We start from the raw sequence: 24,466 nt of genomic DNA on the forward strand, positions 1-24,466 counted from the left end.
TTACTTGTCAGATTTTAAGGTTGATACTTTGGAGGAGGGGCGGGGGTAGGGGGGCCTATCTGCTGGTGCTATTGCCGGTACTGTAGTAGCCGCATTTGTGTGTGTTGTATCATTGCTGGTAAGTAGCTCTCAGCCAAATCAAAGAAAGAGAACCGTGAATTTGTTGACGAGATAGGCATATGATACCAGCTTTGCAGCACCCAAACCTCGTGAGGCTTTTCGGTTGCTGTATTGAAGGAAACCAGTTGCTGCTTATATATGAATACATGAAAAAACACTCTTCTCTTTAGAAGGCCAAATTTTTTAATTAGTGAACATTACAAGCAAATATAAAAATAAAAAAAATAAGAAAACTAAAAGGTAAAAGAAAATAAGCAGTGAAACAGGTAACATTGGTATAATTAGCAGTAGAACATGATTCACATATTCACATGTGGTATTGTTTTCAGAGCTTGAGACTGAATATATACACTTGCATTTTGCACACTCCATGGGGCCTAAGCAATCAAAATTCGAGAACATTATTTAACTGAATCGAGAAGTAAGGTCGACCAACATTGGAAAGAGGAGTATCCACTCTTAATACGATCCCCGAGTCCCCGACATTTCCATTCCACTTGGATCTGCCAACCTGAATACACAAGACCATACAATAAAGAAGAAGATATTAAGAAACAAATGAGTACGAGAAAGTACGTGTTTGTATATTGTAAATTAACAACTTGTTGCAAGTACAACTTATAGTAAGAAAATAGGAGTAGGATTCTATTTTCTCCTAATCTTTCTTCCCTTCGCTCCCTCCTCTTTGAATGGTTACGATTGTAAATAAATAAAGCTGAAAGGCTTACACCTCGCCTAGCGAGGCATAAACGCCTCAACTTACGCCTTCACCACTGGAAACATTGCTTTATACAACAATGAAGCAAACAGCTTTCCAATGAATATGGTCTTTAGTAACTCTTGTATTTTACTTGGAAATCATGAAAAAACCAGAGTAATAAAATTTTCTTGAGATGTTTACATGAAATTAAAGGCTTAAGAATTTAAAAGGTGACAAAGCTTGCTCTACGTTGTGAGAATAAGTGAGATCCCAGAGAACTAAAGGATAAAAATGATAAAATATGCACTGGTGTCAGCAATAACATACCGATACTGAAGCAAAAGCAGAAGGATGTGCTGTGAATGCACAACCACATATCAGATTCAGCTGCTCCTTCACTGAGTGAATGAGCTCTGCCCGCAAACCAGGATTGCTTCCGCCAAAAGTGGGACATAAACTGACCATTTTAAAATTCCGTGGAACATCTCAATACCAACTATCATGAATGTTAAAATTGCACATGAAAATGAAAGATGACTATGCATGTGTTACTTGACCCGGTTAAAAAAATGTCAATATTAATGATATACACACGCTTCACAGGGATGTAAGAAAGTAGTTTAAAACATGCTCAGTACCAATTTTCCCTCGGCAAAAGAAATCTGATGTGAGTTAACCCTCTAATGATCAATATCACATCTTAGGTCACATAAACATTGCAAGTCAAAGATAACAAAGTTTCCAACCATTTTGTAAAGCTACATGCAGACACGCATCATATGCATGTATCACCTCGTGTAACTCTATGAAATATCACAACAAAATTACTCTTATTAAGCTCCAATTCAACTTGAGAACACACCTTTCGCCCAACCCAACCAACAGAATCATAAATAGCAGGGAAAGAATTAAGATTGCAATGGGAAAGTCCTGCTGGAACCATCAGTGACCTCAAAGACGTCTTTCGGACCTAGCCCTTTTAGGGTAAAAATATTATAATGTTATTCTTCGTATTTTGGTGCAATTTTTTGTCCACAAGAAAACATGTGCAGAGGCCAGAAGGGAACGGTAATAGCACTTAAACATCATATTATCATGTGATCCAGAACAGCATAAGTAACATTCATTTGAGTATTTGACTGGGTTATTAATTATTAACTTATCATAGAAACCAGTATCAACAACCAATATACCTCTTTTCCTGTAAACCCTCAACATAGCACACGAATGCAAGAGAAGAACTTTTATTATGGAAAGACAATAATGCACAGCTAAAATATACAGAGACGTCATAACCTAACCTGAACTGTATTGTAGGCCTCACCATGAGACCAGATCGCTGCCAAGCCAAGGCTTGTGAAAGACCTAGTGTAAGAGACTTGTCTGGCCATTGTATCACAGGTGTGATGCGTGTTCCCCACTTATTCTGAAACAAAATAGATTTAAATAAACTTAACTCAAATAAAACAACAGGACTAAGTGTAAAATAGTCTTTATAGGTACAAATTGAGAACAAAACTACTACGCTTATTTGTTAAAAGCATTTTCCTAGTTTGCAATCTAACCTTGCGAGAGAAACTGAATCTCATTTCTCCAGGATATTGACCTTGAGCTTGTAGAAGGCCACCACAAAGAGGTAAGAAAGCACTTGTACTAAGTCCTTCACCAGATATATATGTAAATTGCCCGTTTGGAAACTGTAAATCAACAAATGACTGGGCACAGAGAGAACATGAGATCAGTGAATCAACCCCAGAAACCTAATAATAGTGTTGACACTGAAAAACAAATATATGAAGGCACAAAAATATGTATGCTAAAGTAAGTAGTCAACTTACACAGGCTAAAGGTTTCAGGCAGACCATTGACATTAAGAGCCACCTTCTGTGTTTTGACCACACGGCCGGACAAAGAGAATGCATCCCATTCTGATAATTGAAACAAAAGGGTATATGAGAACATGGCAAGGAAACTGGAAGATGTGAAGAAGCATCAAGCTGCTATACATGATATAGTCCCTCAATAGTTCACCCAATTCGTTTTACTTTCTTGCACACCTATTGGTGCATTTGATACTCTCCTCTGGTGACTTCTAACGAGACTTTCACTTATTATAAAACAGTCACACACAAGGTTTTTCCTTTCTTATGCTACTAGTGATGCACTGACAAGATTTTCAAACAATTAAGAATAATGCTAGGTAGAAAAGCTATTTCAAATAGTCAATTTTGGATGTCGAGGGAAAAGAGATAAGTAGAGCACAACTCGAACAGAAATCAAACTTGAGTTCCAATTATCCTTACATCTCTAGATAGATAGTACCCCTATTCAAATTTATGGTTAGCTTTGATGAATAATTAGTTTTACACTTGCACATAACAAATTGGTCAAAAGAATTTGATCATACCTTCTTATCATAGCCATACCAAAGTAGGTGTTGCTTTGACAAATGCACAGGAAGAAGAAGAGTTGCATCACGAACAAAGAGTACCGGCCCAAGCTGGACAAGGAAAAGTGATGAATTGTCATTTCTAGATGTGGAACTGCCACTAGAAGCCTCTACTCTCCATAAGTCTCCCCTTGCAAGGAAAGAACTTTCCAGCTTACGGGTTCTAGTATCATAACTTGTGGTGGTATTTACAGTCCCCTGCGATCCAGCACCCCACCAAAAAAAAAAAAAAAAAAAAAAAAAATCAAAATGCAGTCGGTAATTGCAGTACCAAGACCAAACATATAAAATTCCACACGATTGCAACTAATGGTTTGGGCGATAATTAATAACAATAAAGTAATGACAATGATAGCAACAAATTGATAGTGCTGACAGGATATCGGTAATGATCACCACTAGTTCAACTGACCAGTAAAATATAGATGTCAGTCCAAATACATTTCATGAGTAAATTTCCCATATCAATCAAACTTCTATATATCATAAACACAAACATATATTAGAAATTCCATTTCATGAGATTATTAGACACCCTGTAGATTATAGGCAATTGGTTATAGTTTACTATACCACTTATCATAACACTACAAAACTACCCATAAGAAAATAAAAATAGCATCCATTCAACAATTCTCCTCATCAGGATTTCTGGTTTGGCATACAACCTATCCTCAGAACAAAAAAATCATACAACCTATCCTAAACTTACTGCACTGTGCATAAGAAAAAAGACTATAGCATCCTCTCACGAATTCTACCATCACATGAATTATTAAGCACCTTGCTAATTACATCAAATTGGTAAACTTTAATCTAGGACCTATCACATGACATATTTCCCATACCAAAAACATATAGAGCAAACTTTCACTGCTATCAGCACTAAGTGATTACCTATGAAACACAATCATGCTCTACCATAATTCATAAGTAATTGTAATTCCTTGACTAGTGGTTCTGGTTCCTTAACAAGTTACAAATGTAGTTTGGCATCTCCAATTAGAAATGAAAGGTGCAACTAGTTCATACAAAAAAAACATAAGTTACATACTATACTAGTTGGTTGAAAAAACTTACCAGCGGTCTACCCAGAACACCAGCGGACCTTAGATTCAAGCCACCAAGTTCTTCATCCACCACACCATCAGAGCCACCATCACTCTCCACAGCCCTGAAATCCTTCGACCGTTCCTTCAGTGGCCCCAAATCTTCCGTACCACTCAAAATCATATCGGCTCTCTGCTTAACCTTATCCGAATCCATCCGAATTACTGCCAAATCAACATTCTCATCATGCCTGAACGGTACAGGTAAGGTCCTAAAGAACTGCTGAACCATCCCATTCAAGCACGCACCAAAATCCGCCCCTGCTTGCCCAATCCTGTTACCGATATCCAGAATCGCCGAAACCCCATTAATGCCCGGGTTCTCAGCCACCAACCCAACAAAATCCCTCTTACCAAAACTCTGGTTCGGGAATTCAAGGTCGAAGAGTTTCGATGTGTTAGGGCTTGGCCAATGAAACGACGGCGGAGTGATATGAGACTGAATCAAACCCGTGAATCCCTGCGTGAGGCGATCCGCCAAGTCCTGCCCATGGCGCTGCACCTCCTCCCAAGCTTCGAAGGACCTCTCGACCGACATTTCGACGAAATTTGAAAGCTTTTCCTGCTATTCCTCTGAAACAATCACAGCTTCTTCATAGCACAAACCAACGGGACGAATTCTCGAAACAAAAACAGTGAAATTTGGGATATTTAGCCACTGATTAGGTCAAACAAATCTAAAACAGTGAAATTACAATCCCAAGCTTGAAATTTTGAGCTCTCGGGATCAGGGTGTTCAGTTCAAATTTGAAAAGGAAAAAACCCAGATAAGTGAAAAGAAAACTCGGAGCTTGGAAATGGAAGCTGTCGAGCTTCTAGGGTTTTTCAGTCAAAATTCGCAAACAAAAAATCCCAAGCTTGAAAGGAGAAAGCGAAAATTGAGAAGGAGAAGTTAAAACTTGAATCTTCTGTGAGCTCCAAAGAAGCAACTGAAGACGAAAAGAAAGGGCATGGCCATTAATTAGCGTTTTTTATTTGGGAATTGCAATGGAGAGGAGGGGATTGGCTGGACGGAAATTGCGTAGGGTGCGTAGTGCGCACATAGTTTCCGTTACCGCTACGCTGGAGGGGAAAGGATAGTGTCATTTGTGGGGATGTGTGTCGAGTTAAGGATAGGGGTGAATGTTAGGCTCCACAATTTGGTGGATGTAGAGCCCGTCACAGACCAATTACAAATTTTATTTAGATTTTTAACAAATTTAAAATATTTTTTTTGGGCTGATTTTAGTTACGCCCCTTGTACTTCAAATTATTATTTTTTGTTGGTTCAACTGCGCAAAATAGACATGCGTAAATAATTAGGATTTAGGAATTTTCTAAAAAAAGAAAATTACTTAAACAAATTAAATGTCGTCGACCAACAAAAAATACATTAGTTTGTATCTAGATTTTATGAACTGGAAGAGAATTTTAAAATTTCCAATTGTTGATACGACCACGCTGATCAAATATTGATGCCATAATCTACAAGAGCCTGGCATGGGATCTTCATTAATACTAATTGGTGGTGTCACAGTTGCTTTATATAGAAGGTAAATCTGGCCGGAGTTTTGTACAAGAAGTTATTTCACTCTAGTAGAGTGCCGAATTTGCTTACGTCACCACCATTTTAAGAACTAAATTACAATTGTCACTTATATTACAGTTCAATGACATTCCTCTTTAGTTGTAAGTAAGAAGCTGAGGTTTGAATCTTAGAAATGATGAGTTCACAACTGTTCCTCTTTACTTGTAAGTGAAAAATCTTGTGTTTTCCGGCTTTTCTTTTAGTCAAAGATAGTAAAAATATGAAGATTCAGAGCGACGAGGTTTGCTAACCTGCACACATTACTCTGCATCAAGTGCGCATACCCCAAAGGAAATTAAATCCCAGACTTTCATTTTTATAGCTTAAAAATTGAGCGTCTGTGAGGAGTTGATATGGACAATGCGCATCCCATGCGCAGAGAAGAAAAGCTGTCAAAGCAACATACCGTCTGTGAGCGTTTGTGGTCCACACCAGATGAAAGGAATACCTCTTTTCTTTGTATAACAACAAACTCTACAAGAACATAAATTTGTCGGGCAAATATCAATCACCGCAAAAGTCCTTAGCCTTCGTACATGTAAGGAGTTATTCGTCCTTTCAGCTGGCAATGAGATATTTTGTACGTGTTGTAATGAGAAAATGTTTGTTACATGTCAGGAGCCAAGCAATGTTTTTGAAATAATATAGACACGGCCAAGAAACTGGATAATTATGCCAAACACACAAGTATATTGTCAAAGAATATACAAAAGCCAATGGAAGAGAACACTATAAATCTATTCACTCTTGGAGAAGGTTTGACAATTGAGCTATAGCCTAAATCCCCTTTGGTCATTGAACAGTAATTTCAATGGCATAACACACAACACAGGCGGCAGCAGCAGCCAATTCATACATGTACATGGATTCCTTCCAATCAAACTTAGGTTCTAATAAACAATGACCCAAAGGATTGTATAACCACCCCCCGTACCTCGAAATAACTAACTAAATATGACTCGGGAGAAAATAAAAACTAGGAAAGAAGAACTGATAAAATAAATGGAAAAGAGAGATCGATTGTGCTCACCCTGATTCCTTTTTCTCTTCCCTTTTATCTGGAAAAGGACGGGCAAGGAATCAAAGTTTTTCCTCTAACAAGTGATCTTTCAGTTTGTGCAATCTTTTTTCTGTGACGTAACATGATTCAAGTTCACTTCTTTGTGCAGTCTTTTACCTGTAAATAACATGGTTTAAGTGAGCAAACGAACAATTCAGAACAAATCACTTGATGTTGCAAATCAAATGTTTATGGTAGCACACCTTGTTCTTGAGCTCCCAAGAGTGAGCTCCAGATCATCTGATCCAGAGTCTTCGTGAATCTTCTCTCCTTCCCATGCCTTAACCAGTCCTGCTGTATTGCATCCAAATGCAAACTCATCAGAAATCACCTCAGACATTGGGATGTCTGCAGCATGATCGGAGCCAGCTGCAATGGCAGGAGAACAAGTCCCACTTTGCCCTGGAGTCCACATGCGGGATCCACCACCGGTTGAAACCTCGTCCTTAAACCCAAATGGGTTTGAAGAGACAAGGCTGAATGTTGGAGAAGTTGGTCCATGGGGAATCGGAATCCCAGCAAACCATTCTGGATCAGGAACAATCTGCCGTCCAGGGCTTGGTGGAGTAGAAGATGGCAGGAAGGGGTATTTCTGCTCAGCCCAACCTGGGCGAGCAGACTGGTCATCCCAGTCAGTTCTCATTCTCGGCGTCCTGGCAGTTGGGGAGCTTAATGGAGGGGTAACAGGAGCACTGATAGAGCCGCTGTGGATGTAGAGGTTGGGTAGTTTGGAAGAGGAGGCTGAAGAGGATGCAGATGAGAGGTTTCTGAGCCATGGGATAAGGGATCTGCTATCAGCATTTTGATTAGCAGCATAGGAAGATGATGTTGGGCTTGGGAAGGAGGAAGAGCCTGGGCTGGGATTGTACGAAGCACAATTACTTGGGTGGAAAGACGAGCTTGGGCTAGCTACTGTGGATCCACCCATCACGTCCATGCGTTCAACCGGCTTGCAACCCTGCATATAATTGAAGATGATTAGTGGCACATAATAAAAAAGCTAAATAGTTAATAAATTTCAGGTATAACCACAAATCTGAATGGAACTTGAAGTGAGCTATGGTCAAAGTTTCATTAAGAGAAAATTAGGCTGAAAATAAAACAAATTTGGAAGAACCCTCATCTGTTATGACCTTAAATCTAAGTCCATATCTTAAATGCACGTGTGTGTGCGCGCGCGTTATTTTGTTAAATTCTAAGGGCCATATGTATTGAGGTGCCAGGTTGGGTAGTAGCAAGTAAAGTCCTATAATTTAATCATTTATCATGCCCTAAAAGCAGGCAATGGTGTGATATTATGGTGATAGAATGATTGCAAGAGAGCTAGCTAGCATAGCTGTTTGAATCCAAGTAACTCCTCTTTCAGAGGGGGGGAATACTGAGAGCAATGCACACCCATGGAAAATGTTGGCCCGAATTTTCAGGTATAACGGTCAACTATACCATGAGCAGGGAAATGTAGCTTCCAACCATGTTTACCTTACTTTCCAAGCAATGCAAAATTCAACCGTGATCCCTTTCAGAAACACTTAATCAGCTATGGTGCACACAAAAGGCAGGTGTGGAAGCATCAACGTAAACTCAATGAATCATCTCTTTTACTAATCTCGTATAAAAACACCACTACCAGCTGATTTGAAGTCTTGAACCAAAACCATATTGGGGAAGACTTCAACACCACTACATTGTCTCTCAGGGGACATCTTCAGTTAACCATTAACCAATATTCTCGATGCACGGGAAGTAACTTAACTCAATTACACTTGTAAGGCGTGATTCTAAATACTCGGCAAATTACTCTACATAGGCTTTTCAATCCTAAATAATCAGCGAGTTCCATAGCACCAAAGTGGCTAAAAAAGGTACCTTGCATAACAAGCAATTTAATTGAAGGATATTATCATATTATGGTAATAAAAAGTTTTATAATATGTAGAGGAATCAAGCTGGCATACAAAGTAAAAGATCAAAAATTCAGAAAAGGCTCTGCCTTTGTTTCCCATAACAAGGTAAAAGATCAAAAATTCAGAAAATGGCATACAAAGCAAGTGGGCATTTTGGGCAGTAAAGTTTGAAAATAATTTGTAAAGCGCATCTTCATCGCCTCGAGATCTACGTAGCTCCCCTGGGATTTCAGACAGCAGAGTCTCCCTCCACACAAAAGCATGGAGAAAGAGAAAGGGAATCTAGTGCTCCCACGCGAAAAAGCGATCTCGCAGAAAAGAAAAAGTGAAAAAGAACAGGGCTGACTATATCTAACGTACGCCACCCCGCACAGTGAATTCTGTTACCCCGGCTAACGTGCGCCGGTAGCAATTTCCCGGCCAACACGGGCCGGTGAACCCGGCACTAGTTAGCAACTTCTGCTAGAATGCGCCACTAAAACATAGCTCCTTCAGAGCAGAGCGATCGTACTTCCTCACAGATCATCTGCATGATGATCATTGATCAACATTCCGAACCAACCCCCGCTCCGTCGCGCGCACGTTAGTACATCCCGCTAATATGCGCGGTCGGCGGAGTTTAAAAGCTTAACGGCAACTACCGTTCGAGTTAGCAATTTTTCTCGAGCTTAGCGACAACTGCCGTTCAAATTTACCAATTTTTATTGAGTTTTTCTACAGAAATTAGTATTAATCAATCAATCAAGGTAGAAATTTAATGGATACTGGTAATTAACAATTGAACAGCGGTTAAAAAGAAAGGAATTTTGGTTTTTTTTACCTTGCGGTAAGTGGTACCGTCCAATTCGACGGTCCAACCGGCCTCGTCGCAGAGAGCCTTGAGGACCTCATTGTTGTCGCAGTGCTTGGGGAGCTTGTAGTTTCCATACATCCTCAGGCCTGCAAATATCTTCGCCGCTATGGCCCTCCGCCTCCTCTCTCTCCTCTTGTTGTTCTCTCTCTCCTTCGACGTCGGCAATCGCGTCCCCGACGTCATCTCCGATCAAGCACCCCCTCGCTCGCTGGTCCTGAAACGACGCCGGCAGCTGTTAAGATTGAGCTGATAACTGAGGAGTAGTGTCAGAATCGAATCTTCGGAAGCTGAGGGAAGAAGCTCCGGCGAGACGACGGAGTTTGACGGAAGAATTTGGAGTGGGATTGGAGTCGACCGGGGACTTGAACTTGTGGAGGATCGGTGAATTGGATCGGATCTGTGGGGCGGGTGTTAATCGGGTCGGGTTAAGGGGCTGAGGGGAGAGCGCTGTCGAAATTGGACGGGAAAATGCGAAGTGAAAGCAGAGCAGGAATGTCTGGGATTTGTAACGAGAGAGATTGTGGGAGAGGACTTGTATTTGCTTTTATTTTATTTTTAATCCATGCAAATAAAGTTGACCCCAAAACGATGACGTTTGCCCCTAGCGGAGCATCCAGACCAAAAGACAAAAAAGCTGATTGAGCGTTTATGGAGGTGAAACCTAATTTCACAACCGTCTCTGTCGATTTTCGACACGTGTCCCCATCTCTGCGCTTCGTCCGCAACTGTCTCTGTCCAAAACGATTCGTCGTTTTTTCATCAATTATTTTTCGTTTTCGATTGATGAGGAAAATAACCACGCACTTGTGAAAGTCCGGCGCACGTGCCGGAGTGTTGGGGGTGTTTGCTCGATCGCGATGCATGCGTCACGCATGGCAGAACTTTCACGTGACCGCACGCCAACAGCACCACCCTGCGGGTCCGACATTGGTTTCTGTTGGATCCACTGCTCTCGCCAACGCGGAAGAAATTGACTTAGATAAGACTTCGTTGTATTGAAGACATTTTGACGGAAGAAATGAATGACAACTACCTTATTTTGTTCAACAAGTTGAAGTTGAAGGTTACTCATTAAGAAAAATTGTCCTTTTAATCCTACCATTTTTAAAGGAATTAGTACACATATATTTTCTTTATGACTAACCTTCAATTTAGACAAAATAAAGACAAAATAAAGAGTTGTCATCCATTTCTTCCTTCACAATATTTTCAATATAAGGAATAGCTTTATCCAAGTCAATCATTTCTATTAAAACATGCCTTAAATCACACATCTGAACAATAACCATTAGGTTAAATAATCTAACTCTTATCAAATGTGCAATTTTTTTTCTTTAAACTATATTCAGATGTAAAACTTAAACGTGCATGTTTAATATAAACAAGAGAAAAAAATCACTCAGTATTACGGTCTAGTAGTATTCCTCTTTACTTAGAAGTGAGAGGTCTTAGATTTGAATCTCGTGGATAGCGAATTCGATACCAAATTAAGCTGCCCATTGTGTGGCTTAGTCGAACTCCTCCTCTTCTTAGTGTAAAAAATATCGGTGTACTAAAAAATCTCTTCTTAGTGTAAAAAATATCGGTGTACTAAAAAAAAAAACTATATATATATATATAAACAAGAGAAAGTCCGGTCACAACCGCCATCAACCTTGCGCAGTTATGCTTATAAAATCCCTCAAAAAGTACAAATCCATTCAAAAGATTATGCTGCCGACTTCACTAGTTCTCGTAATTAAAAAAAAGCATTTTGACGTACAAAATCACAGATATTCAGACAATCAAATACTTAGTTCTTGATCTTGTGCTCAATTTGTCGGGCAGAATAAATTAAATTAAAATGCACATGTCCGCTATTGCACCAGGTCTCGAGATCGATTCCTTATTTATAATACTGCTGGTATCAAGGGAACTGGGTTTTTTTTTCTATGTTATTCTATGATTCTGTTTACATATATGCAATTTGTTTTGCCTGCCTACAACTCAACTGCTGTTTCTGAACAGGAATAAATGGTCGGTCGGATTCGAGATATCAGCACATGCTGATGACCAAATGAAGCAAGCAAGAAGATGTTTGGATGCCCCGGATAGAAACAAGACAATCATGGTTTCCAGTCCATCACTGATGGAACTTGGATGAACAAAATCAAAAAACCAGCAAAAATGAAAAGAATGTAACTCTTTATACGCGGAATAGGTTAACGGAGTTAAGAATGAATTAAGCATTTACGGTACATCTAAAACAGTTTCAAATTCATACAGGGAAGCTAAATTACGCTTTCAACAGAATGTTGCACCTGAATCCTCGCTACATAAAAAGAAAAGGGTTCAGAACAAAAGTAATCGAAATGGCACCAGAAGGAAGCAATTACCAAAGACAATGAGTCTCAGATTACCTGGAACATGTTCTGCAGATCTGAAATTAGCCTCACAAAGTAGCTTCACTTAGCTTCAAAACCTCCTTTAGCAGTCGACTAACAGAAGACTTTACTTCGTCAGGGACAACTAGCTCTGGAGGCACTGCATCCAGACCATATAATGTGATAGTATTCATTACATCTCTAAGATCCAGATTCTTGGCGCCTCCGTTCCACACATTCTGATTTGCAAACTTGCACGACTGTTTCAAGACACATTTACTGCAAACCTGAATGTGACCAAAACACAAAAGCACAATTAATTGAGCTGAAATACACCAGAAGAGGGAAAGAATAATAGGACAATTGGCTAACCTTGTCTTCTGGAATTTCAAAAAATTTACGCATTCTTTTAGCCCCAAAAACGCTCTTTCTTGCAAGGGAAGGGCAACCGATGAGGGCCACCTTTTTCAAGTCTGAGCCAGACAACCATCTGGAAAACCAAATTTCAAGGGCATAAGCATGGAGACTACTGATTAGAAGACTATCAAACTAACAGAAATTACCAGCAACAAATGGAAATATTACACATTAGAAAGTTGCAGCAACTTGATAACATCATGAAGTCATAAACACAAATTCCTAAAACTCTCACACATATCTTGGTGTATAAAGCCGGAAATCAGACTGCCCTATATTGTTTCCGTACTTCTAAGGGCTGCTGGAATGGTGCATGGATGCAATGAAAATATTGTTATGGAATTTGAAATCATCTCCAATCTTCTTTATTCCTACATCTCCACCGTATGACTTCTCAACTCTTGTCAAGCAGCATGATAAAAGTCTCACTAAAGGTCTGACCCTGTCTGGTGAAAATTAGATATGGTCTGTACACTGTCGTGAAACCACAGAGAATTTATGATTTCTCCCAGCTTGTATTACTAAGACTTTAGCTCCACAGGGATCCCAACATACTTTCAGCATCAAGAACATTTAAAAGCTATAGAAAATTAGAAAATTGAATGCCAAACATGACCTCATCAAGACTACCGATTAGAAGATCAAATTTTAAGAGCATAAGAATGGAGACTACTAATTAGAAGACTATCAAACTAACAGAAATGTCAAAATTACGCATTAAAAAGTTTGAGCAACTAGATGAAATCACCAATTCGTAAACTTGAATCCTAAAACTCTAGTATATAGCTTGGTGTTTAAACCTGGAAATCAAACATCCGTAAATTGTTGCAATACTTCTTAGTCAAGCAAATGCAATTAAAAGATTGTCTTAAGATCATTTTTAATCTTCTTTCTTCCCAAGTCTTTAGCCAAGCAGCATGAAATTAGTCTAACTAAAGAACTGTCTGATATCGTGTGGTGAAAATTAGACATGCTCTGTACACTGTACTGATAATTATGTAGCAAAACCACATAGAATTTATGGTTTCTCCCGGCCAATCTTTTAAAATGACTTTAGCTCCACAATGAATCCAACATACTTTCAGCATGGCACACTTTCATACCTACTAGCCATGCAAAATTTAGAAATTGACTGCCAATCATGAACTGGTGAACTTCTAAACAGTTACCATAGATTGTTTGGGAAAAAAGTAGCTGAATTCATGATAAATTGACAAAAGCCTTGACGCTGGTATGCACATTGAAACAATGAATGGTATTTGTGTCTGGTCAACATTCCATTCACGAAACTATCCCTCAAAGAAAAAAAGCTCCTCTGCTACTGAAGCAGTGCCCACCTCAATAACCCCAGCATTGAACATCCAATAAATGACAGTATATCAGCTACATACCGTGTGGAAAATTAAAAATTCCAGTGCAATGATGAGAATGTTGAAACCCCCCATAGGCCCCGATCCTAGGAAGCTTAAATCTCAACCAAAGGCATTCAACAAAACTTCATCGCATCTTCTCAATTACATCTCTTCTTCCGTGAAAGTTACTTTGAGTTTTAAGAACATAGCCACTCCACTACCCGTAACCAAGAAACATAATTAACCTAAGCCTCTCATCAGCCTCTCTGTGTATATCCTACACTAAGAGCAAAACATAAATAAATACTATGCCGTTCTATACAGATACATCAACACTGACATATCACATACCAATTTCTCAGTCAAATCCAAATGACCATTTCCCGTTTGGGGGTTGTAGCTTACACATTAACAGATTGAGAAACTACAATTAAAGCAGAGACATAGGGCAGGAACTATAAACACAAACTCAAATCATGAACTCATATACAAAATTTTGAAAATTTGAATGACAATCATGACGTCGCGAACTTCTAAAGAATTAGCATATCTTGTTTGGGAAAAGTATCAGAATTCTAATGAATTAACATAAACCTTTGCAAACTTATGAACAATGGGACAGTAAATGATATTTGTGTCAGGTCAACATTTCATTGATGAAACTTTACCCTCAAAGAATAAACAGCTCCTCTGCTAGTCGAGCACTGCCCACCTCATAAGCCCCAGCAATTCTCATCCTACTAATGACATTGTATAAGCTACTTACCATGTGGGAAATTAAAAAAAAATTTCAAGTGTGAAATGAGAATGATGAAAAACCTTACAACCCCAGGGTACCTTGGCAGCTGAAATCTTGATGAACGGCCTTCAACAAAACTTCATCACATTCTATCCCGAATACATCTCTTCTTCTGTGCAAGTTATTTCAAGTTCTAAGAACATAGCCACCCGACCACCAGTAACTTAGAAACATAATCAACCTAATTCTCTCATCAGCCTCTAAATATACATCTCATACTAAGACCAACATGAAATATAAATACTGCATCGTTCTATACTGATACATCAACACTGACATTTCACATATCGGTTTCTCAGTCAAATCCAAATAACCTTTTACCGTTGGCCGGTTATAGTTTACACGCTACAGATTAAGAAACAACTTAGACAACTAAAGCAGAGACTAGAAACCCCAGTTACCAAGAAATCGAAAAACACATTGGACAGGAACTATAAGATGTAAACCTCCAAAATCACTTTTTCTTCCTCAATTTTTTCAGAAACTGATGCGAATCATAAGAAAAAAAATCCATGTAAACAAACATACAGAAGCAAATAGAGCTAACAAAAACAAATATGAAAAAAAAAAAAAAAAAAAAAAAAAAAGAAGGTAAAAATGCTTACTTTGCAATCGGTTGGTTGTCTCTGGCAAAACTTTCGACTGCAAACCTTAGGAAACTACGGCCATAACTATTGTTAAAGCAGCTAAAATCCAACCTATCACCATTTACAAACAAGAAATTGGCATCTTTAAAGTACCCTTCTTTGTACAAATGGCTCACCACCACTTCCATATCCTGCGACAAATCTTTCAACATATTCGACCTCTCTTTTGTCAACTCTTTCCGCTTCCTACCGCTGCCGTCCGCCGCAGCCGCCGTCTTATTCGTGAACACCGAGTATAAACTGGCCTTACCCTCAGAATTGGGTTCTCTCTTCTTTGCTTTAGTTTCACCATTCGAATTGGCTTTCAAGCTCCTGACCTCCTTCTCCAAATCCCTCAAGCTCTTCTTCAATGGGTTGTCTGCGGCTTCGCTGTCAGAGTTTTCGGGTTTTGGGGAGAGTTCGACGGCCTCTTTGAAGAGTAGGTCCAGAGGCTTTCTGGGTTTGGTTTGGTTCTCAGTTTGGTGTGAGGAGGTGAAGAATCTGCGGGCGATGGAGAAGAGTGAGAGGGGTTTGTGGGTTGTTTGGGAAATGAAAAGAGGGTTTTGGGGTTTAAGGAGGAGGGTTCTGAAGGGAGACATTGGGGATGGGTTTAAGGGGTTGAAGAAGTCCTTTGGGGTTTTGTTGGGAATTTAAAGCATCTCGAAACCGGATGTCAAAATTCTAGGTGGAATTATATTGTGCATGTTTGACATTAAAATTCTTTTCAACCAAAGTATTGTTGATTAGATTTGAAGTTTTGTGATTTAGAATCAAATTTGATATTAATGTCAAATTTATTTTTAATTCATTTTAATGGTGGGTTCCTTATTCCACTAACATTTCAATCAATAAAAATTTTGTTTCAACATTTTTTTAATAATTACAACCATTTAAAACTCCAATTAAATAATAAAATAACATTTAACAATTTGATTAGGGAAGTACAAAATTTGACATAAGATTTTAAATTACCACATTAGTCATCATTTGTAATTTGACTCTCATAATTTGACATCTCATTTAAAAAAGGTCTTAGAGCATCTGGTATTGGTAAAGAAAGGTCCTTGTAATCGGGGTCCTGCAATCGATTTGTACCATAAACTTTGGGTTAAAAGAAAATTGAAACATGTGTGATAGGAAGCTAAATGATGACGTGATTATTACTGTAAAAAGGTTGGTAGTTATATTGTGGACGTTTTATTACATTGTCAAGATAGATTTTTGTATTTCAACGTGATTGAATTACAAAATTAACATTTATTATTATACCAATGACATACTATGACACTATAGATAGATGTATCATGGATGTTATCATTATGAAACTTTACGAGCTTACACAATATCGTAACCGTGATTCGTGTCACAACATAACCTCGTTTGAGACTGTAATCGTTCAAATTTACACTCTAAAGTTATATAATTATGTTAATGTTATATTAGTTATACCAAATGACATCTATATTACTATACCAAAGTAACTCTTTACAAAGTGGATAAAAGAAGCTAAACAAAGTGGACAAGAAATGTATACATTCCAAAACAAACATCTGCAAATCAATCCATCTTAAGATTGACAAAGGTGCTTGTGTGATTTACAACTTTGATGACAGAATCCGCCGTAAGAGCTTAAAATTGCATTTTACACAAGTTCAACCAACAAGTCCTAGAACCCCTCTCAAACATTAGTTCTTTGTATAACTCATCGTTATAGACAGTCATCTTAGTCAAAACTTCACCGTTGTTTAACAAATACTTGGCCACTTTCTTCTCATGCGGGTATCCCTCGAATCCCCTTACAGTGATAGTTTTGAGGTGTGATATCAGACAAATAGGTACAGACTCCGGTGTACTCCATCGATGCTCCGAGTACAAGACATCTTTCGAATAACTTTCAGTCTCGTCATAATTCTGAACACATTCCTCGTCCTGAGAAAGAACAAATGATTGAGAACAATAAATAGCTGCAGGTTGGTATGACTTTGCATGAGTGGAAATACATCTTACTTTTTTATGTTCGATGACAAGAGATTCCAAATTAGGTGATTTCTTGAGCAACTCTGTTAGCAGATCCCAGCGATAGCAATCATAAAGAACCAACTTCAATTCGGTCAAATGATCGAAAGCAGGCAGACAATCCTCCTTCACGAAATATAAAGAATTGATCAAACGCCAACTCATCATACATAAACTAGACGCTCTTTCAATTCCCACAAATTATCAAATGCAGGCAGCCAGTTACCCTTTGTGAAAGGTAAAACATTGATCAAACATATGAATTAAACATTTACCGATGCATAACATACTATTTAACATCTTCAATCGCCAAAACATAATACAGGTTTGAAATAAAAACACTACTTTGGTAGGAAGTAAGAACTATAAATAGGATAAAAAAGAATGGAAAAAGATGGCATGCCAGGGATGTGCTTTTGCCTCATCTAGTTTTTGATAGTGTAAGGATATGTGCAGACGAACTTAATGTAAAAAAGGAAATGAGTTACGGCATATACTTACCTCCACAAAATGAGCTGAAATAGACAGACATTTAACATTGGAAAATGCCTCCAGAAGCACAGTTGCTCTTTCCGAAACCTCATCATCCCAGAATTGCCCATAATGGCAATAGAGATCAACACTGCCTTTGACGAGGGAGTTTAAATTCTCAAACAAATAAACAGACAAACTATCCTGCTTGATGTCAAGGTTTTCAAGCTTTGGGGCGTTAATAGAAATATCGTACATAAAATCTTTACCAACAATCATATCACTGAAGAAGGCCATTCTTAATCTCTTCAGTTCAGGCGCAGAGACCTTGAAACTCAAAATTAATGCATCTCTAATAGTTGCATCTATGGACAAATCTTCAAGTACAGGGCAGCATGCGAAAACCTCCCCAACTGAGTCGTCTTCAGGATAGTCAACTTTGACATCAAGGAACTTGAGGCTTGGGAAACAGCCTGACATAGGAGGAGCATAGGTAATACAATTTGACTTCACCTTGAGAACCACCAGTGTTTTGGACATGAAAACGCATTGAGGCAACTCGAAAGTCGGACAAACTATGTTATCACTATAAACATAAAGATCAAGTTCAACTACATTATGCCTGATGGCAGTGCAAATCCAACCTACAATACGAGAGAAATCTGTTGAATAAGTGGCCAAGTGGCCATACTTTAGATTAAACAAAAGAAGGTGGAAACACCTTTCCTTGTTTTGGGGAGAAAAAAAGGGAAAAGCAACAACACCTTTCATTATTGTGTTTTGTCCTCTTAAACACCCGTGGGTGTTGGTTCAAAGGTGTGAGCTCATTCATTTCGGTTTTGGAAGAAAAACAAGAGAGAAGAGAGCTTCCTTTTTTGCAGAGAACAAGGGAGAGTTGCAGAGAAGAGAGAAGAGAGGAGAGAGCATTTGGCTGTCCCATTTGAAACAGTGCTGCTCCTTCCCATTTGTTTGTAATCCCCTTTTGTTAGTGATCACTCAATCAAAGATATTTGTGCTACATTTTGTGGCTTTTGGGAGAGAAGGAATTTGGTATATGTTTCCATCTTCTCCATTTGTTCTTTGTGAGAGTGAGAGCTATTGGGTGTATGTGGGCTATTGGGTTGAGAGTTAAAACTCTATTTGTAATCTCCTTTTGACATTAGCGGAATTTCCTCGCCGTCTCGGAACTGGATGTAGGCTTACACCGAACCAGTATAAATCCTTGTGTTTATTTTGGATTATTTGTCTTGTCATATTTTGCCGTATTAGCTTTGGTTTCATATTTGAAGCTTCCGCACAACAAAATCTTCAACACGACAGTAACAATGAAGTCGAAACTTTTGAATATCCAACGAGTCACGAAGTGAAAGTATCCAATCGACAAACATCAAAAAACCAACATAGTTCGACATATATTCTTCCTTCCACGTAGTAGACATTTGTTCAAATTCGAAGTCTAGATTGGGGACAGAACCACATATACTCTTCCATCTTGTGGACAGAATGCTGGTCCTCACGGAATATTTTGTTGGAATGAAGGAGAGTATGTGACAAAGAACTGCATCCGGCAATTCACTTATCCTATCTTTACCCGTTGCTTGAGAATTCGACTTTGAACACATTTTTATGTCCCTGAATATTTAAGTAAAAAGAAAAAAGGAAAAAAAAAAAAAAAAACAAGTACAATCAATTAATTTACCTTGGCAGCTATCTTCCCATGAAATTCTACTATGTAGAAAGAAAATAATAAAATAATGATAATAATAATGTTGACAAACAGACTCGAGAAGAAAAATAATCGAAGGCAACATTTTCATTAAAACTCTATTTATTCTAGAATTATCAACAGAAAACAAAGGGTAGATTTTGTTCACAGGGCAAGAATTGAACTTTCTATTAACCGTTAATAATAATAATAATGTTAACAAACAGACTCGATAAGAAAAATAATCGAAGGCAACATTTTCATTAAAACTCTATTCATTCTAGAATTATCAACAGAAAACAAAGATTAGATTTTGTTCACAGGGCAAGAATTTTGAACTAGATTTTGTTCACAGGGCAAGAATTTTGAACTTTCTATTAATCATTAATCAGTTTTCTTGGTAACCAAACAGATGGTAAGGAAGTCATATGGATGAAGCAAGGTACCTGAAACGTTCTGAGCTTAATGTCCCAGTAAAAGATAGCAGGAGCAGCAAAGAGGAAACTGTGATTGGTTGCTGGGAAACGACGGGAGAAGTGTATATATATATATATATATATATAAGAAAATGAGAAGCGTATCAAGAACGATTGGGTTTCGACCATGTCAGCTGCTTGACTTTGAACCTTTCCAGCCTTCCCACCCACGCTTTGAAAACACTCACTTAGAAAAAGAAAAATAAATAAAGAAATGAGACTCTCTATTTGGGCCCCTATTTAATATCGTGCTTTCGAGACCAACTGAAATTTAGTAAGCTAAGTTCAAATGTCACTCGCATTATAGTATAGTAGTATCTCTTTATGTAAAATTATAGTGTATGATAGTCATGAGTCAATATTAGGAAAAAAGGGAATGTAAATAGTAGGAGTCCTTTATTAAGTAGGTTGTTTATAAGCTTTATTTAGTTTCCTAGTTGAACACTGATTGTATATATATATATATATATATTTCCAAAGAAGCAATACAATTAAAAAAAAATTCCCGTAAAAGTTCTATTTGGTATCAAGAGCCAGAGTTGCCGAAACCTTAGTTTTTTCGTTGTGCTTGGTTGACTGTTTTTTCTGCAAATCTTCTGCAGAAAACAGTGGTGCCGTGTGTGTGTGTAATCTTGCTGCGTGTGCAGCAGTGTGGGTGGTGCGGTTTTTTTGCAAATCTTCTGCAACAAACAGTGTTGCTGTGTGTGTGTAGTCTTGCTGTGTTTTATGCAGTGTGTTTTCTGCAGTGTTGCCGTGTATGTGTGGTAGTGCTGTGTTTTTCTGCAGTGTGCAGAGTGTTGCCGTGTATGTGTGGCAGTGTGGTGAATCATCATTATCAGTCTTGCTTTATTTTTTTTTGTGAGTAAAGTCGAATGGCATCAGAAGGAGGTAGTGGCATGTTGAAGTTTGAGGGCAGTAACTCAACCAATAATCTAGTATTGAATCCGGTTGTTATTCAGAGTGATGCGTCTGCTGTACCAAATACCGTGAAATTAAATGGATCAAATTATCCTCTTTGGTCCAAAGTTTTGGAGATGCACATTGCTGGATGCGGTAGGAAGGGCTTTGTGACTAGGAGTACCAAGGAGCCTGCTGAGAATAGTGCTGAGTATGAGACGTGGGAGACAGGGAATGCAATAGTAAAAGGGTGGTTGATCAATTCCATGGAACCTGCTATCAAGACACTTTGAGAAGAACGTCAGATTGATCGTGTGTATGCTTTTTTGGCGGGTTTGGATGATGTGTTTGATAAAGTGCGTAGTGATATTTTACGTACTCAGCCCCTACCATCTGTTGAGGAGGTGTTTTCTGTTGTTCGGCATGAAGCTCAACGACATGCTACTATGATGGGTGGAAAACATAATCACGGAGGGTTGCCGTCCATGGCCATGATCTCTCGGCCAGTTGGTGCTTCTCGTCCTAGTAATTCTTCTACTCAATCTTTAAATTCTCGTCCATTCAACCGAGAAAATAAAGATGATTTGAAGTGTACTTTCTGTGGACAAACCCGTCATACTGAAGATACATGCTTTACTAAGCATGGGGTGCCTGATTGGTTTCCAGAATTAAAGAAAAAATTGCGTGCCAAGGAGCGTGGAGCAGCCGGGTCCAGTGGAGGCCGTGCCTCCCTTGCTACGGCTACACCAACAGTCTAGGAAGCTGTGCCTAGCCCAAGTGACTCTAGTCACAATTTGTTGACTCGTACTCGAGGTGACTCGTCTTCCGACACAGGTACCGTGGGACGTGTTCTCTTAGCCTCCGAAATTCAGCACCATACAGGTTGGATTCTGGACTCTGGGGCAACTGATCATATGACATATGATAAAAATATGTTTCAATACATGACTACATCTCACAGAAAAAATATATCAACTGCCAATGGTACTTTGGCACCCGTGTGTGGTGCCGGCACTGTGCATCTCACCCCGTCACTTCCCTTACATCATTACTTGCTTGTTCCTTCTTTATCCCATCATTTGTTGTCCATACCACAGGTTACTGAACAATTGGATTGTGTTGTTCTAATGTATCCGTCCTTTTGTCTACTTCAGGATATTCAGACCAAAGAGATAATTGGGCGTGGCACTAAGAGAGAGGGGTTGTTCTATGTGGACGACGTTGTTTCTGGCAGAGCTAATGCAGTTCGAGCGTCCCGGTCTAGTAATTTACAAGAAGTGTGGTTGTTGCATCGTCGGTTAAGGCATGCATCTTTTGGGTATTTACGGCATATGTTACCTAGTCTATTTAGTGGAATAAATGAATCAGACTTACATTGTGAAGTATGTATTCTTGCTAAAAGCCATCGTGCTTCGTTTCCTCCTAGTATGAATAAAAGAGCTTTACCATTTGAACTTGTGCACTCGGATGTTTGGGGACCCTCCCCTGTTGTTACTTTTTCTGGGATTAAGTGGTTTGTTACGTTTGTGGATGATTGCACTCGTATGACGTGGCTGTATGTGTTAAAAAATAAAAGTGATGTTGGTATGGTATTTCGATTTTTTTTCAGATGATTCGGACACAATACTTGTCTGTGATTAAAGTTCTCCGTTCTGATAATGGGGGTGAGTATATTAATTGTGAGTTGTCAGAGTTTCTGTGTGATCAAGGCATTCTCCATGAAACAACTTGTCCTTATACTCCACAGTAAAATGGGGTGGCTAAACGGAAAAATCGCCATATCTTACAAACGGCACGTGCTCTCCTTCTGGGCGCATCGGTTCCTAAGAGTTTTTGGCCTGAAGCAGTTACTTATGCCGTCTACGTGATTAATCGTATGCCATCTCGGGTGGTTGATTTTCGTACTCCTCTTCAAGCCTTCACTCACTATGTTCCAGTGGTGTCTACTCATACTCTCACCCCCGGGTATTTGGGTGTGTGGCTTATGTGCATATTCAGAAAATTCATCGCACTAAGTTGGATCTATGTGCCCTCCGATGTGTGTTTGTTGGTTTCTCATCTCACCAAAAAGGATATAAATGTTATCACCCTGAGACTCGGCATATGTATGTTACCATGGATGTGACCTTTTCTGAATCGGAGTATTTTTATGCTCCCGTATCTTCATCTTCAGATCACCAGGGGGAGAGCTGTAGTGGTGATCTGGAATGGTTGGACTTGGGAGGGAACACTGTAACTGATGCCGTGCATAATGAGGCAGTGATCGTAGATGCCGTGCGTGATAATGGGGCTGGAATGCCACGGCAGATTGTTGCCGAGAGCGGCATGCAGTCAGGAGTGATTGCAGCCGAGAGTGATCTGCAGTCAGGGCAGATTGTTGACAAGTCTGCGGACGTAACCCCCTCTCTCTCTAGCTCCACAGTGTTGCCCAATGAATCTTCTCTGGATATACCTGAGGTAAGTATTATGGATGATTATGTAACTAACGCGAGTAATGATGTAAATGCATATAAGTTGCCACCGAGACAAAATCGGGGTGTGCCACCTGACAGGTTTTCTCTGGAAGGCAAAGTGAAGTATCCAATAGCCAACTATGTCTCCTGCAATGGTCTTGCACCAGAATGCAAGACCTTGGTGGACAATATGGAGGCTATTCGAGTACCAACCCATGTGGAGGAGGCTCTAAAGGATCCAAAGTGGGCAAAAGCAATGGATGAAGAAATGTTGGCATTACAGAAGAATAATACCTGGGAGGTGATGTCATTACCAGAAGGGAAAAAAACAGTTGGATGTCGGTGGATGTTTACTGTCAAATACAAAGCCGATGGATCATTAGACAGGTACAAAGCAAGGTTGGTAGCTAAGGGATACACCCAAACATATGGTGTAGATTATCAAGAAACGTTCTCTCCAGTTGCCAAGATGAATACGGTACGTGTTCTGATATCTTTAGCTGCTAATATGGACTGGCCATTAAAACAGTTTGATGTGAAAAATGCTTTCCTCCGTGGGAACTTGGAGGAAGAAGTATATATGGATTTTCCTCCTGGATACAGTGCTGGCAGAAATACCGGAGTATGTCGGTTGTGTAAGTCTCTTTATGGGCTTAAGCAATCGCCTCGTGCATGGTTTGATAGGTTTACTCGAGTTATGAAAAAGATTGGGTATTATCAGAGTCATTCTGATCATACATTGTTTGTTAAACAGAGGCATGAGAAAGTGACAGCTTTAATCATCTATGTAGATGACATGATTATTACTGGAGATGATTTTGATGAGATTTCAAGGTTGGAGAAAAATCTTGCGGCTGAGTTTGAAATGAAGAACCTAGGGGGCTGAGTTTGAAATGAAGAACCTAGGGGATTTGAATTATTTTCTTGGAGTCGAAGTTGCTCGATCTTCGAAAGGTATTTTCTTGTCACAACGTAAGTATGTTTTGGATTTGTTAAAAGAAACTGGTATGCTGGGATGTAAGCCAGTAGATACTCCTATTGTTGAAAAACACCATCTATGTTTAGATCTGAATCAGAAATCTGTTGATAAGGGAAGATATCGGAGACTTGTAGGGAGACTAATTTATTT

General features: G+C 39.1%; 4 protein-coding genes across 6 annotated transcripts; all 4 read right to left on the reverse strand.

Moving 5' to 3' along the window:
- Positions 1-371: 371 nt before the first annotated feature.
- On the reverse strand, positions 372-5,474 carry LOC137715044 (uncharacterized). The gene is made up of 7 exons (XM_068454259.2): positions 4,350-5,474; positions 3,228-3,467; positions 2,659-2,748; positions 2,386-2,535; positions 2,122-2,246; positions 1,148-1,277; positions 372-631 (listed from the first exon to the last, which is right to left on the reverse strand). The coding sequence occupies exons 1-7, from the start codon at positions 4,914-4,916 to the stop codon at positions 506-508; spliced, it is 1,428 nt and encodes a 475-aa protein (XP_068310360.2). The 5' UTR covers positions 4,917-5,474; the 3' UTR covers positions 372-505.
- Positions 5,475-6,576: 1,102 nt separating this feature from the next.
- Positions 6,577-10,382, reverse strand: LOC137715045 (BES1/BZR1 homolog protein 4). Of its 2 annotated transcripts, XM_068454261.2 has the most exons (3): positions 9,730-10,382; positions 7,209-7,963; positions 6,577-7,122 (listed from the first exon to the last, which is right to left on the reverse strand). In XM_068454261.2, exons 1-3 carry the CDS (start codon positions 9,943-9,945, stop codon positions 7,119-7,121), a joined length of 975 nt encoding a protein of 324 aa, XP_068310362.2. In that variant the 5' UTR covers positions 9,946-10,382; the 3' UTR covers positions 6,577-7,118. The 2 variants fall into 2 exon arrangements, with proteins under 2 accessions (XP_068310362.2, XP_088546772.1); XM_088690646.1 differs by lacking the exon at positions 6,577-7,122 and having other exon boundaries at positions 7,187-7,963; positions 9,730-10,086.
- A 1,547-nt stretch (positions 10,383-11,929) lies between these two features.
- Positions 11,930-15,979, reverse strand: LOC137716521 (uncharacterized). Its single transcript, XM_088690647.1, has 4 exons — positions 15,299-15,979; positions 12,498-12,615; positions 12,162-12,412; positions 11,930-12,073 (listed from the first exon to the last, which is right to left on the reverse strand). The coding sequence occupies exons 1-3, from the start codon at positions 15,916-15,918 to the stop codon at positions 12,194-12,196; spliced, it is 957 nt and encodes a 318-aa protein (XP_088546773.1). The 5' UTR covers positions 15,919-15,979; the 3' UTR covers positions 11,930-12,073; positions 12,162-12,193.
- Positions 15,980-16,787: 808 nt separating this feature from the next.
- LOC137716467 (F-box/FBD/LRR-repeat protein At5g22660-like) lies at positions 16,788-20,055 on the reverse strand. 2 transcript variants are annotated; one of them, XM_088690650.1, is made up of 4 exons: positions 19,958-20,055; positions 17,837-18,450; positions 17,327-17,461; positions 16,788-17,248 (listed from the first exon to the last, which is right to left on the reverse strand). In XM_088690650.1, the coding sequence occupies exons 2-4, from the start codon at positions 18,344-18,346 to the stop codon at positions 16,949-16,951; spliced, it is 945 nt and encodes a 314-aa protein (XP_088546776.1). In that variant the 5' UTR covers positions 18,347-18,450; positions 19,958-20,055; the 3' UTR covers positions 16,788-16,948. The 2 variants fall into 2 exon arrangements, with proteins under 2 accessions (XP_088546776.1, XP_088546774.1); XM_088690648.1 differs by lacking the exon at positions 19,958-20,055 and having other exon boundaries at positions 17,837-18,592.
- Positions 20,056-24,466: the final 4,411 nt, after the last annotated feature.

The sequence above is a fragment of the Pyrus communis genome, chromosome 3, assembly GCF_041283825.1.
Source record: "Pyrus communis isolate YQ-2024b chromosome 3, ASM4128382v1, whole genome shotgun sequence".
Classification (NCBI taxonomy): Eukaryota; Viridiplantae; Streptophyta; class Magnoliopsida; order Rosales; family Rosaceae; genus Pyrus; species Pyrus communis.